This window comes from Aegilops tauschii, chromosome 5, assembly GCF_002575655.3.
Source record: "Aegilops tauschii subsp. strangulata cultivar AL8/78 chromosome 5, Aet v6.0, whole genome shotgun sequence".
Taxonomy (NCBI): domain Eukaryota; kingdom Viridiplantae; phylum Streptophyta; class Magnoliopsida; order Poales; family Poaceae; genus Aegilops; species Aegilops tauschii.
The window spans coordinates 394,745,234-394,758,782 of record NC_053039.3 but is presented as its reverse complement, the minus strand read 5'-3'; the positions used below and the strand labels follow the sequence as shown (position 1 = coordinate 394,758,782).

General features: G+C 44.5%; 1 protein-coding gene across 1 annotated transcript; it reads right to left on the bottom strand.

Moving 5' to 3' along the window:
• Positions 1-3,596: 3,596 nt before the first annotated feature.
• Positions 3,597-6,872, bottom strand: LOC109764983 (uncharacterized). The gene is made up of 5 exons (XM_020323783.3): positions 6,620-6,872; positions 6,345-6,525; positions 6,049-6,210; positions 4,280-4,343; positions 3,597-3,892 (listed from the first exon to the last, which is right to left on the bottom strand). The coding sequence occupies exons 1-5, from the start codon at positions 6,791-6,793 to the stop codon at positions 3,703-3,705; spliced, it is 771 nt and encodes a 256-aa protein (XP_020179372.1). The 5' UTR covers positions 6,794-6,872; the 3' UTR covers positions 3,597-3,702.
• Between the last annotated feature and the right edge of the window lie 6,677 nt (positions 6,873-13,549).

Below are 13,549 nucleotides of genomic sequence, written 5' to 3'. Positions count from 1 at the left end.
TCTTCCCCCTGTCCACCTGATCCTGGCACCGCCGTCTTCACCCGATGTAGTCGAGGAAGAAGAGCGATGCCTCCAACATGCATCCGCTCAGCCAACTTCAAGCCATCAAATTCATCTGCAGAGGTCGACCTCGTTGCCATCGAGAATGTCAAGCGCCAACCACCAGAACCTCAGTTCGCCGGAACCGTAGACCGACGGGACGACTGAGCCGACTACTCCCCAGCGTCACCGATTGGAGAATCGCCAAGTTGGGGAAAGAACAACAACAATTTATTTCGACGCGGCATCGTCCTCTCCACTGAAACAACGCCTTCACTACACGCCAGATTCGAAAAGCCGAGGTCCCTTCCCCCTCCCGTCGCTGGAGTGGCAGACGGAGGCGGCGGGGAGCCACAACCTCACCTGCGGAGGGAGGGGCAAAGCTTTTTTGCCTCTCAGATCGTCACAAGAGCAGTTGGAAGTGAAGCCAGTGTGTACCCTTTAGGTAAACAGATAGCAGCACCTAAAAAAGGCGAACATATAGTTAAATCCAAATGCCCCTAAAAAATAGTTAAACTCAAATTTACCCCCAAACTAAAAGCTAAATCAAAATTTGAAACATCCCCTTCATTGTTTTCGTCTCTCTTGCTGCCTAACCCAGCAGTGCTTGATTTCGCACAATAATCAAACTAGTTTTTACATTTTTCTTCCATTTGGTCTTGCCGCATGATTCCAATCAAGTATAATATGACAACCGTTGACTATCTCTATCAAGTACTACAAAGTCCCAAGTGTCACTTTGTATTGGTCTTAAAATATACTGCTAAGTATTAATTAGGCAAATTTTCTCTTCTGCCTCCCCCAAACACTACATCTAACTGTAATCCTACTATTTCCACTCCAGGGTTGATAAAACTAAGGGCATCTCCAACGCCTATCACGCCCTTATAAGTCTGGATGGACGACACAGACACTTTTAGGCCTCTAACATGGATTTCTATTTTGGGTCGGACATGTCTGGACGTATGAAATCCCCTACACCGGCCCCAAACCGAGGGGTTGTCTAAGAGAGTCTAAACGTCCTCTACGACGGCCTCTGGCACTCCGGATCCACCCAAAAAAACCAGCTGGAGTCGGCATTTTTTGACAATCCGCCCCTCACCCTTCACTTTGTCCCCGTTTCCGGACTCAAGCGCCATCGCCCCCCCTCCCCCCGCCCTCGGCGGATGCTGTCAAACCTCTATGGACCTCCACGGCTCTACCCTGCCAGCAAGCCTGACATCGCCGCCACATCCCTCCGGATCCGACCTCCACCCCTGCCAACACCATCCATGGCGGACAACACATATGGCAAGTGTTTGGTCAAATGGCATAGTGCATTTTTTACATTTTTGTTTTCTTTGAAGCAAGCACAATGGATTTGAACGAGCACAAGCAAGGGCATTCTACGTGGTCTTGCTTAAGATTCCCGTGAAAATGAACTCGCTCAACACATCATTGGGGGACAAAGTGCAGAACTCCGAAAGATGAATCACAAAAGACATGTTCTTGTCAAATGGCATGATTGTTTTAGGAAATTTGCACTTGATATATTTAACATCCGAGTCCTTGCTCCCATGGCTCCTCAAAGAGACCGCAAGCATCGTAAGCCTATGGACCTTAGCCCTAAGTCTGGAGGCCTTCACTTGTAGGTCGCAACTCCCCCAGTGCAAGTAACTTGTATGCAGCCGCCCTCCTCCCTAAGAAAAGCCTAAGGTTCCTTTGCCTCCCGCCGTCGCCGCTGCCGATTCGGCTCGTCTCCGGTGGCCTTAGGGCCATGGCGGCACGATGGATCCCGGTCCTTGTCGGCGGGAGGGCTCTGTTTTCAGATGATCCTTCAAGTTTTGTTAGGGTGTGTGTCCTGCTCAGAAAGACGAGATGGCGGCGGCTCCCTAAAGATGGAACAAGGTTCTCCCCGTCCCGCCCCCGTTTCGGTGGTGTGTCTAGCATCGTCAGTGGGTGTGTGGAGGTGTGTCTCCAGCGGATCTGCCCTTCGTGGATTTGCTCGGATCTGGTCGTAGTTCATCTACGTCCATGTGTCTTCAGGTTGGATCCTTCCGATCTACGCTACTCTTCATCGGCGGCGGTTGATGTTCTGTTGCGCTGGTCCTATGGGGCTTTAGCACGACGACTTCCCGACTGTCTATTATAACAAGTTTTGCCCAGCTCCGGCGAGGGAGAGGCGATGACGATGAGGCGCCTTCGGCTCGCTTCAGTGCTTGTAGTCATCGCTAGGTTGTCTACGGATCTTGATATAATTTTTATTATTTCTAGTGTTCGTTGCACTGTCATGATTGAAGATGAATAGATCAGAAGTTTTCTCGCAAAAGAGAAAAAAAAAACTCCCCCGGTGCAGCACCTACCAAGTGGTCGCTCGCCCTCAGCCTCAAAGGTCGGTCTTCTTTCTCACACAAGTTCATGATTCGTGTTTTTTTTCCCTTTTCATTGTTGTGACAGGATGAAGACATGCAAAACACATACTTGATTTTTTTGAAATGAAGACTTTTGGTGTTGATGGCCATGCCGTTTTCTTCCCTTTCTCATATACGTGGGAGCTAGCCAAGAGCACATCTTTTTTTTTACAAATTACTCGTTCAATTTATCTCAGAGTGTGTGTATTGTTTTATCAATATATTTAACACAGTACAGTTTCCGTGGATTTGAGATTAGCTAGCTATTATGACCATTAGACATGCATCTGAGTTTTCTATGGCACAGTTATATATTCTCCACATTGCATTCTATTTAAAAATCCACAAGTTTGGTAATTGTATTTATTTTGAAGAAGAATTTTGTCAACAGCACAACTGTCGAGTCTTGCATGAACTTTTGAGTACCTTCACATCTTTCATAAATCTGAAAATGAAGTTTTCATTTTTCAATATTGATTAAAAGGCATTTGGCATGGTGGACTATAGTGCAATTCTCTTTATGCTCAAACTCTTGAATTTGAACAGAATTGTATCAAATGAACCCAATGCATCTTGCATAGTGCCTCCAACTTTGTCATCTTAAATGGAGCTCATGAGAAGAAAATCATATGCAATCTTAGTTGCTGAATTCTGAAATTGTCAAGGCACAATGGAAATCTAAGCTTGCCCATTGAGCAATCATTTGGACTCAGATATACAGTTGTCCAATATGTAGATGATCATTATTTCTGCTGATCTTGTACAATTGAACAATCTCAATTTTTCCTCCATTTGGTCTAAGGGTCAACTACATATAAGTCCTCCCTTGTTCCCAAAAGTTTGCTTGTAAAAAGGAAGGAATGCTATTCACATAACTTGACCTTCCAATGGGCACCACGAGGCCTAGAATTGAGAACTTTGTAACTACTATGGTATATAGGATCTCATCCGGCTGTTCCCATTTTATCATGTGTGCCATTAAAGTTCTTCAAGATTGAAATTTATGAGAACTTTATAACTACTATGGTATATAGGATCTCATCCGGCTGTTACAGACTTTAAAGAATGCTGACACATTGCAAATGCTCTTCAAGATTGAAATTGTATCAACTAGTAGACTATCTCGCTATTTGTGCATGAAGAATGCCACAAAACTGTACACAACCATGGGCAATTAAACTAGCATTACATAAATGTTAGTACACATTATACTAAAAATTCTTATATAAAAATCTCACATAAACAGATCCACACAATCTCAGGGGTCTACATTTTATTTCCTACGGAAGCAATCATCATATGGAGATGTATAGCTTGGATAAAACATTATTCTGAACAGTTCTTGAGCTCCGCCCTTCATTCTCAATAAATTAACTGTGAGAATCAGATAATGCTTTGCATATTTCTTCATGCGTGCCACGTCAAAAATGAATGTCGAAAGATAAAGAAAGAAAACAGGCATCCTGTATCAACAAATAAAATGGGTGATGACAAACTAAATCAAATGTCAGTGAGAAGAACAGTAACAAAAGCATATAAACAAAAAATATAACAATTTCTCTCAAACAGAAGAAAAACAAGTCTACCAGCATAACAACATAACCAAAGCTCAGAGAAAGGACTACATAGTTTCATCTAAAAAATTAACACATCTAGATCCATTGTGCTAGGTGAGAGAGCTAAGCATAGCATCAAGTTCCTAATGTTGGAAAGTTTACATACCTAAATACTGAAATGGTAATAAAACATTCATTTTATTTTGGTTGTAGTGTCAAGTTCAAAATTGCCATAGATAATTCACAGTTACAGGTAATATCGAACAACTAATAAGAGAAAAGGAGCATACTAACTTGACAATATCCAAGAGTTCATAGTTCTTCCTGAAGTCCTTAGTAGCCATAATAACCACAATACCTGAACGAAATTTGAAGTTGGTCAAAGGTTTAATCAAGACAAAGTTTTACACTCTCTCCTAGTCCAATAAGCATGGCTCAAGATCCCCTACAGAACCCTACAAGTCCAGGCCCTCTATTTCAACATGGTGCCCTACCTGTGTCACAACTTATCCTCCTCCCCTCTCTCGCCAACAATGATCGTGGTGTCCACATATCACAGTGTGTCCGAACATGTCCCCACATGACTCCTTAGGGTACTGTCATCGCCTAGCTTTTATAATATCAATGAGTACTTGTGTATGATATAACTACGCAGTACCTAGCTATATCTTCTTGGCATCCAACATCTTCGCGAGAGACTCCTCCATGTGCACCTTGGACGATGACTATAGCCTCTATCCCGACTATTTTCCTCCAGTGACATGGGCCACACGTTTTCCATGACCCTTTGCCTGGACCATGCGGCACAGCTGCCTGATGCGCGGTGGTATTTTCATCTCGGCAGCGGCCGAATGGCTCCCAACATGACTGCTACCCCTCCGACGCATCTCTTGGTTGCGCGGGTGCCTAATATGCAGTGTTGATGGCGACACTACCCATAGACGGAAGGTACCAAATAAATCATGTTTATAACCACATGACATCGGCAATTGCTGCTTTCTATCGGGATGCAATTTTTCAGAAATTGCAATCATATTGGGTTCGGGAGAAAACAGGCGTCCCACTCTAAAGTAAAATTCAGCACACCCAGTTGCATGTGTTGGCGCAGACTCCAATCACACATCGCAAGTCACTCCGATGACAAGAACTTTCCGTTGAGGAAGACGATACACACGCTGGGTCGCTGGCTCAGGTACAATGGCTTGCGGATTGCTTTTCGGTGAGATGCACAAATACAGAGGCTACACTTGATCGATTCTGCTTGCACATACACAAGTCTACACGCAGATATATATAGCACACAACCTTTTTTTCCAGGAATATAATACATATCCTAGCCTAGTACTAAACCAAGACGGTGATTGCACGGCCCCAACGACATCACATACCGTAATTCTTTTCAACATGTACGTCCTTTTTGTTTGATCAGAAAGCTCGTTTCCAACAAAAAAAGTGCACCGGAAGTCAGGATCGATGGCTAGGCTTGTCAGGGACGATGGCTTGGCTTGTTCGGGCTCGATCCTAGGCTGACTGGTCCGATCCTTGGCTGGCTGTGCTTTTGTTTTTTCGAACCATGAGGCTGGCTGGACTTGGGATCGATCGCTAGGCTGGATTATCTGATCGATCCGTAGGCTGGCCGGGGTCTGGGCCTGGTGATATTGGTCCGATAGACAAATCAGCTCAGATTGATCGCTGCCACCGTGGGAGGGGCTTGACGAAAGAAAAGGTGGAACAGGGAACGTTACTCCTTTTTTAGATAGGAGACTTTCTAAAGATAATGTCAAAGTTGTACAGATAATCTGACTACGGGATAGGCGATCTATGCTTATATTTTTTCATTGATGTTACCACGAGATGTAAAACTCACCAATCAGGACCAGCCCTTGGTTACATTATTAAAGAAGGTGACCACCAACCCTACGGAAGCTAATCGTCAGACACGGATGAGCAGGCATGTGGGTACTATAGAATGCTCTAGCTAGCTACCCGAGCACACTTACCATGAGAATTAAATCAACCTTTATCCCTACATTCTAAAGACAATGTCAAAGCAGTGCACTTACCAAATTTCAAGCGAGTCAGCAAATCATTGCATTTGCCCTGCCGGCGCACCTCCGAGGACACAACGCTCAGTTTATAGAATGCATAGGCAAGGGCAGCATCGACAAAGATGGAAGGAGCAGCCTTCCACAGCTGGTAGCACCCGACGCAGCCAAGAAAAGCACCTACAGAAGTACAAGCAGCAGTAGAATCAGTAAAATGCAGTGTCAATCAGTGGATCCATATGGTTCTTTCCATTGCTTTTCTCCAGACACATATGGGGGATCGTTGTTAGGTGCTACTACCATATAAAACATACCAAACAGCATGCCGACTTGGTAATCCTCGAGGTCAAAGACAGTGCGAAGGGATCGGATGTCCGAGATGTTCCGCACCAGGGGCCTGAACATGTCGCACACCATGGCCTTCAGCGCCCCCGACGCCCCAGTTCGATCTGAATGCTGGTCACCCTCCAGAGGGGGGGAATCAGGCGAGCACCGCTGCAGAGGAGTCAGTTTAGTATTTGGGTATGGATTTAGATCTAGAAAGAACAAATAACAGCTGCGCGGCACCTTGGATCAGTAAGACGCTTACCAACGCCCATGGAGCTTTGGAGTATTGCGAGGACGGGATCCTCAGGAGGAGGCTGAGCCCTCGTGTCCCCCTGGTGGTGGCTGAGGGTCGCGCAGAGCCGACGCCGCAGCATCTGCTTCTCCGCGGCGTCAGGTAGGCGCCGCCGCCGCCGCCGGCCGCGCACCTAAGGGCCATTACGGCGTATGTGTTTTTTTTAGCGTATGTGCCTGGGCGCTCGCTGGTTGAAGGCTTTTTGGTCCATATATACGGGGCCGACATGGTCAGTCCACACGGCCCGGCACCAACATGGACTGTTATTTGGGCTTTAGCCAGTTCGCGAAACGGGAAGCCTGGTACTCCGAGTTTCATCGTCATCCTCCCACACAAAAATGTTGGCTAAAAAAAATCCTCCCACACAAAAATAATAATCAGAAATGATACTTCCTCTGTCCCAAAATATAGTGCATATTAGATTTTTTTTAAGTCAAAACTTGAAAACATCTAGGATACCAAATCTATAACATTAGACTCGTCATGAAATATATCTTCATATCATGTCAAAAAAATATCTTCATATGGTATACCTGGTATTGTAGATCTAGGGTACCAAATCAATAACATTAGACTCGTCATGAAATATATCTTCATATGGTATACTTGTATTTTAGACATAGATAATTTTCTCAATAAACATGATTAAGGTATGTGAAGATTGACTTTTGCAAAAACTAATGCACACTATATTATGGGACACAGGGAGTACCTAGTTTTTCCGTTGGGAGTATTTTCCACACATCCGACTCCACCCCAACCCCTCCCTGCTTCCTTCTTGAGGGGCTTTAGGGGACCGATTGGCAGCGAAAGTACAGAGGTTGTCAATTCCTGTAAAAGGGTCAAGGTGAAGCTTTCGTAATTAGATCCTTAGGATATGTTGAGAAAGTTGAAGCTCATGGAAAAAGAACTTGACAATGTATTCCTCCTAAAGGCAGACATGGATTAACTAATAGGAGACTAGGATTTGAGGTGGATCGCAGTGGATAAGCTGAACATAAGCAAGACTTTTAGCGCAACCACGTTCCCCAATACCATGCGCTACACATGGAACTTGGCGAGGGTGTTATTTCAGCAGCCGATGGGGATAACCTCTTCCTTATTAAGTTGGACTACCTCGGCCCTTGAAAAAAAGTTGGACTGCCTCGGGGATTGGAGGCGAGTTATGGAGGAGGGCCCTAGATTTTTGGCAAGTATGAACTTATGATAGATCAATACAATGGCTTGATAAAGCCGATAGAAAACATGTTTCAGAAGTTGCAAGTGTGGGCACATATTCCTGACATACCTCCACTCTTCTGCAAGGACACTTGATCAAGAAATTGGTTACACGAATCAACATTTATGTCTCTGTTGAGATGAGGCCGTCGGGTAGGGACTTTGTTAGTTTCAGAGTGATCCTTAATGTTTGTGACTCGTTGACGAGGTTTACTGTTCTGAATCGGGAGGAGGGAACTAAGAAGATTCTTAAGTACTCCATGAAAACATTCCTAAGTTCATCGATGTGTGTGTCATCATGGGCCATGGTCATCTCAAGTGCGGGGAAGGGGCCCATAATTATGAAGATTTGGATAATGGGTGATGGATGGCTGCCATCCACTTTGATTGGCACCAACACACATGGAAGCCCGAGTCAGAGAATACAACCTGAGGCGGCTGTCATCGCAAATTAGGGGGCATGGGACGAGAGGAGATAGAGGTTGCTACTTCTTGAGCTTGCGTTGATTTTTCCCTTGAAGAGAAAAGGGTGATGCAGCAAAGTAGAGATAAGTATTTCCATCAGTTAAGAACCAATGTATCAATCCAGTAGGAGGCACAAGCAAGTCTCCAATCTATGCACCTGCATAAACTAACAAACACTTGCACACAACACGAAAAAGGGGTTGTCAATCCCTTCACGGTCACGAACAAGAGTGAGATCTAATAGGGATAGGTATAAAAGATAAATAAAAGAGCAGACTAAAGTAAATATAAATAAATTGCAGCAAGGTATTTTTGGGTTTTTTGGTTTATAGATATGAAAATATATGATAGTAAATAGATCCGGGGGGGCATAGGTTTCACTAGAGGCTTCTCTCTTGAAAGAAAACATATGGTGGGTAAACAAATTACTGTCGAGCAATTGATAGAAAAGCGCAAAGTCATGACGATATCCAAGGCAATGATTATGAATATAGGCATCACGTCCGTGTCAAGTAGACCGACTCCTGCCTGCATCTACTACTATTACTTCACACATCGACCGCTATCCAGCATGCATCTAGAGTATTAAGTTCATAAGAATGGAGTAACACCTTAAGTAAGATGACATGATGTAGAGGGATAAACTCAAGCAATATGATGAAAACCACATCTATTTATCCTTGATGGCAACAATACAATACGTGCCTCGCTACCCCTACTTTGTCACTGGGTGAGGACACCGCAAGATTGAACCCAAAACTAAGCACATCTCCCATTGCAAGAAAAGCCAATCTAGTTGGCCAAACCAAACCGATAATTCGAAGAGAAATACAAAGATATTTAATCATGCATAAAAGAGTTCAGAGAAGACTCAAATAATATTCATAGATAATCTGATCATAAATCCACTATTCATCGGATCTCGACAAACACACCGCAAAAAGAATATTACATCGGATAGAACTCCAAGAACATCGAGGAGAACATTGTATTGAAGATCAAAGAGAGAGAAGAAGTCATCTAGCTACTAGCTAGGGACCCGTAGGTCTGTGGTAAACTACCCACGCTTCATCGAAAGGGCGGCAAGGTTGATGTAGATGCCCTCCGTGATTGAATCCCCCTCCGACAGGGTGCCGGAAAAGGCCCCAAGATGGGATCTCACGGGAACAGAGGCTTGCAGTGGCGGAAAAATATTTTGGTGGACGCTTTTGTTGGTTTGGGAATGATGTCTACTACGCAACCTTCTTCTTGTAGACTCGTGTTGGGCCTCCAAGCACAGAGTTTTGTAGGACAATAGCAAATTTCCCTCAAGTGGATGACCTAAGGTTTATCAATCCGTGGGAGGCGTAGGATGAAGATGGTCTCTCTAAAACACCCCTGCAACCAAATAACAAAGAGTCTCTTGTGTCCCCACACTACTGCAGGATATTGCTAACGCGACACTATGATCAAAGACCCTTTGCTGAAACTGTGTGTGATGCATTAATCGCAAACGGTGGTGTAAAAACCGTCAAAAAAGTGCAAAACGTTTACGATGGCGGAGCCATCAAACACGGTTCAGATTTTAGTTGCGTGTGCGATATATGGCATATGGTTAATCCATTCAAACTGTTTGCGATGAGGCAGAACAATAGAAACGGGCAGCCATATCAATGTGTGTGCGATGCAGGGCACACGGTTAATCCATTCGAACTATTTGCGATGAGGTAGAACAACATAAACGGGCAGCCATATCAATGTGTGTGCGATATACGGCATACGGTTCACTCGGACGAACTGTTTTCGATTAGGGAACACAACAGAAACGATTCAACTTAACAAGATGTGTGTGATATGCGGCATACAGTTCACATGGATGAACTGTTTGCGATGAGCCAAAAGAACACAAACGAGTCGTGTAAACAAGATGTGTGTGATACGTGGCAAACATTCGACTCGGATGAACTGTTTGTGATGAGAAATTACAACACAGACGGTTAATACAGTTAGTTCGTGTGCGATGCTGTGTGTACAAAAAACTTTGAAAAATGCAAACTAGTTGCTTGCGGTGGCTAGGAGTATCGCACACGATGCGTCTGCGAGTACTCATGTGCGATGATTAGTAAGTTACACATACGTTTCCTTATGTTAACATGTGTGTGAATTTGCAATATGGACAGTTAATACGCAAATGCCTTCTGGACATCGGGCACACGCTTAAAATCAATGAATTGTGTACGATACTAATATTTTTCATGAAAATTTAAGAACTTGGGTAACAACATTTGAGTAACATATATATAGTGGTTACACTATTCGACAAAAGGAGGATCTTCGTAACACGGTTTTGACAACCATATGCTCCATATCTACATACTTAACATAGTAACAACTATCACATTTTAAGAGGCTAAGGGCCAACAACCATATGGTCCATATCTACATACTTAACATAGTAACAGCTAGCACATTTTAAGAGGCTGAGGGCCAACAACCACAACTATCCGCTGGAAGCAACTTGATCACGGCGAAGCGGCATCTCGTCACTGAAAAGGAAGAGCCCTCCTGTGCCTTGGTAGAGCATGAGTAGAACAGTGTCTCCAATTTTCCAATATGGATGCATTGCCACAACAAGCGAGAACTTGTTAATTTGAATGGTTCCATTTCTGCAGGAAATGCAGTACTTTGCAATCACTTTGGCGTTATTAGCAGGCACAAGTGTAATTCGACCACGCCGGGAAATCGATTTAGGAACTGCTACAGTGGGCAATTTCTGTTGACATGTAGAATAAAAACCAATTGTAACATATCGTTGAAGATATATATAGTTTATGAGCATCAACATTTAAATAAGACTTTTTATCAGCGTTTTGTTCACACAATTGGTCTTGTTCAATGTGTGCACCATAGGTGTAATTAATCTCATCCAAAATCCAGCGTTGATACGCTGTGCTATCTCTGTTAGATTATCAACAAAGTTTATGACATGCTTCAAGTCCTTCCAGTGAAATTTGGTACACTTAGTAACATACAGATCGTTCACTATGCATCCAACATATCCTGCTTAAAAGGTGGAAAGGTATTATTTATTCAGAACATGGCAAAAGAATATATAGTGCGCATAAATTGGTAAATAAAATTTGTTACTGCCTAGGAACAGAGTCAGAATATGAAATCACAATTGGTTGCTTAAATAGTGATCAATTAGTCAGAACAAATACACCGATTTTGCTAAGTAATATGATAGCATGGAGAAATTTGAAAGGACACTAACCTCGATCAGACTTTGATCGGCTGATGACGTTGGGGAAGTAAACATTCATATTAATTAGACCAGGCTGTGGTGCACGCACTAGAATTTTATTGCCAGCTTTCAGTTCATAACACATAGACATTTTTCTCCAAAGGTCTGCATTAAAATAGGAGTGACCATCTTTATCAAGTTTTACGCTAACCGTCATTGTAAATCCATGCTGCGTTGTCAATATGACATCCTAGTAAAGCCCAAGATTTCCTTCTACTCCTGTTCTTGCAAAGCAAGGATTGTACTGCTTGAAATGAAAATTAAGATCGTAAAATAGATATATTGAAATAACAGAGCAAGATGCAAATATGGGAGTAACTGATAGAACAGATCAATATATAGATGAAAGCAAAGTACAAAAATATAGAATTAAAAATAGATAATGTAACAAAGATTTGATGCAAATGTTGGAAATATGCCCTAGAGGCAATAATAAAATGGTTGTTATTATATTTCCTTGTTCATGATAATTGTCTATTGTTCATGCTATAATTGTGTTATCCGGAAATCGTAATACATGTGTGAACACATAGACCACAACATGTCCCTAGTGAGCCTCTAGTTGACTAGCTCGTTGATCAACAGATAGTCATGGTTTCCTGACTATGGACATTGGATGTCATTGATAACGGGATCACATCATTAGGAGAATGATGTGATGGACAAGACCCAATCCTAAGCATAGCACAAAAGATCGTGTAGTTCGTTTGCTAGAGCTTTTCCAATGTCAAGTATCATTTCCTTAGACCATGAGATCGTGCAACTCCCGGATGCCGTAGGAGTGCTTTGGGTGTACCAAACGTCACAACGTAACTGGGTGACTATAAAGGTGCACTACGGGTATCTCCGAAAGTGTCTGTTCAGTTGGCACGGATCGAGACTGGGATTTGTCACTCCGTATGACGGAGAGGTATCTCTGGGCCCACTCGGTAATGCATCATCATAATGAGCTCAATGTGACTAAGGAGTTAGCCACGGGATCATGCATTACGGTACGAGTAAAGTGACTTGCCGGTAACGAGATTGAACAAGGTATTGGGATACCGACGATCGAATCTCGGGCAAGTAACGTACCGATTGACAAAGGGAATTGTATACGGGATTGATTGAATCCTCGACATCGTGGTTCATCCGATGAGATCATCGTGGAACATGTGGGAGCCAACATGGGTATCCAGATCCCACTGTTGGTTATTAACCGGAGAGGCATCTCGATCATGTCTCAATGTCTCCCAAACCCGTAGGGTCTACACACTTAAGGTTCGGTGACGCTAGGGTTGTAGAGATATTAGTATGCGGAAACCCGAAAGTTGTTCGGAGTCCCGGATGAGATCCCGGACGTCACGAGGAGTTCCGGAATGGTCCGGAGGTGAAGAATTGTATATGGGAGGTCCAGTTTCGGCCACCGGGAAAGTTTCGGGGGTTATCGGTATTGTACCGGGACCACCAGAAGGGTCCCGGGGGTCCACCGGGTGGGGCCACCTATCCCAGAGGGCCCCATGGGCTGAAGTGGGAGGGGAACCAGCCCCTGGTGGGCTGGTGCGCCCCCCATGGGCCTCCCCCTGCGCCTAGGGTTGGAAACCCTGGGGGTGGGGGCGCCCCACCTGACTTGGGGGGGAAGTCCCCCCCCCCTTGGCCGCCACCGCCGCCCCCCCCCCCCCCCCGTAGATGGGATCCCAGGGGCCGGCGCCCCCCAGGGGGCCTATATAAAGGGGGGAGGGAGGGCAGCAGTACCCTAGCCCCTGGCGCCTCCCTCTCCCTCCCGTGACACCTCTCTCTCCCGCTTGCGCTTGGCGAAGCCCTGCCGGGATCCCCGCTACTTCCACCACCACGCCGTCGTGCTGCTGGATCTCCATCAACCTCTCCTTCCCCCTTGCTGGATCAAGAAGAAGGAGACGTCGCTGCTCCGTACGTGTGTTGAACGCGGAGGTGCC

Excerpts from the sequence above, each read along its gene's own strand:
- LOC109764983 (XM_020323783.3), bottom strand. The coding sequence starts at position 6,793 with ATGGCCCTTAGGTGCGCGGCCGGCGGCGGCGGCGGCGCCTACCTGACG. Across the intron at positions 6,211-6,344 it reads CCAAGTCGGCATGCTGTTTG|GTGCTTTTCTTGGCTGCGTC; the intron begins GTATGTTTTATA and ends GTACTTCTGTAG. Across the intron at positions 3,893-4,279 it reads GAACTCTTGGATATTGTCAA|GATGCCTGTTTTCTTTCTTT; the intron begins GTTAGTATGCTC and ends TTGTTGATACAG.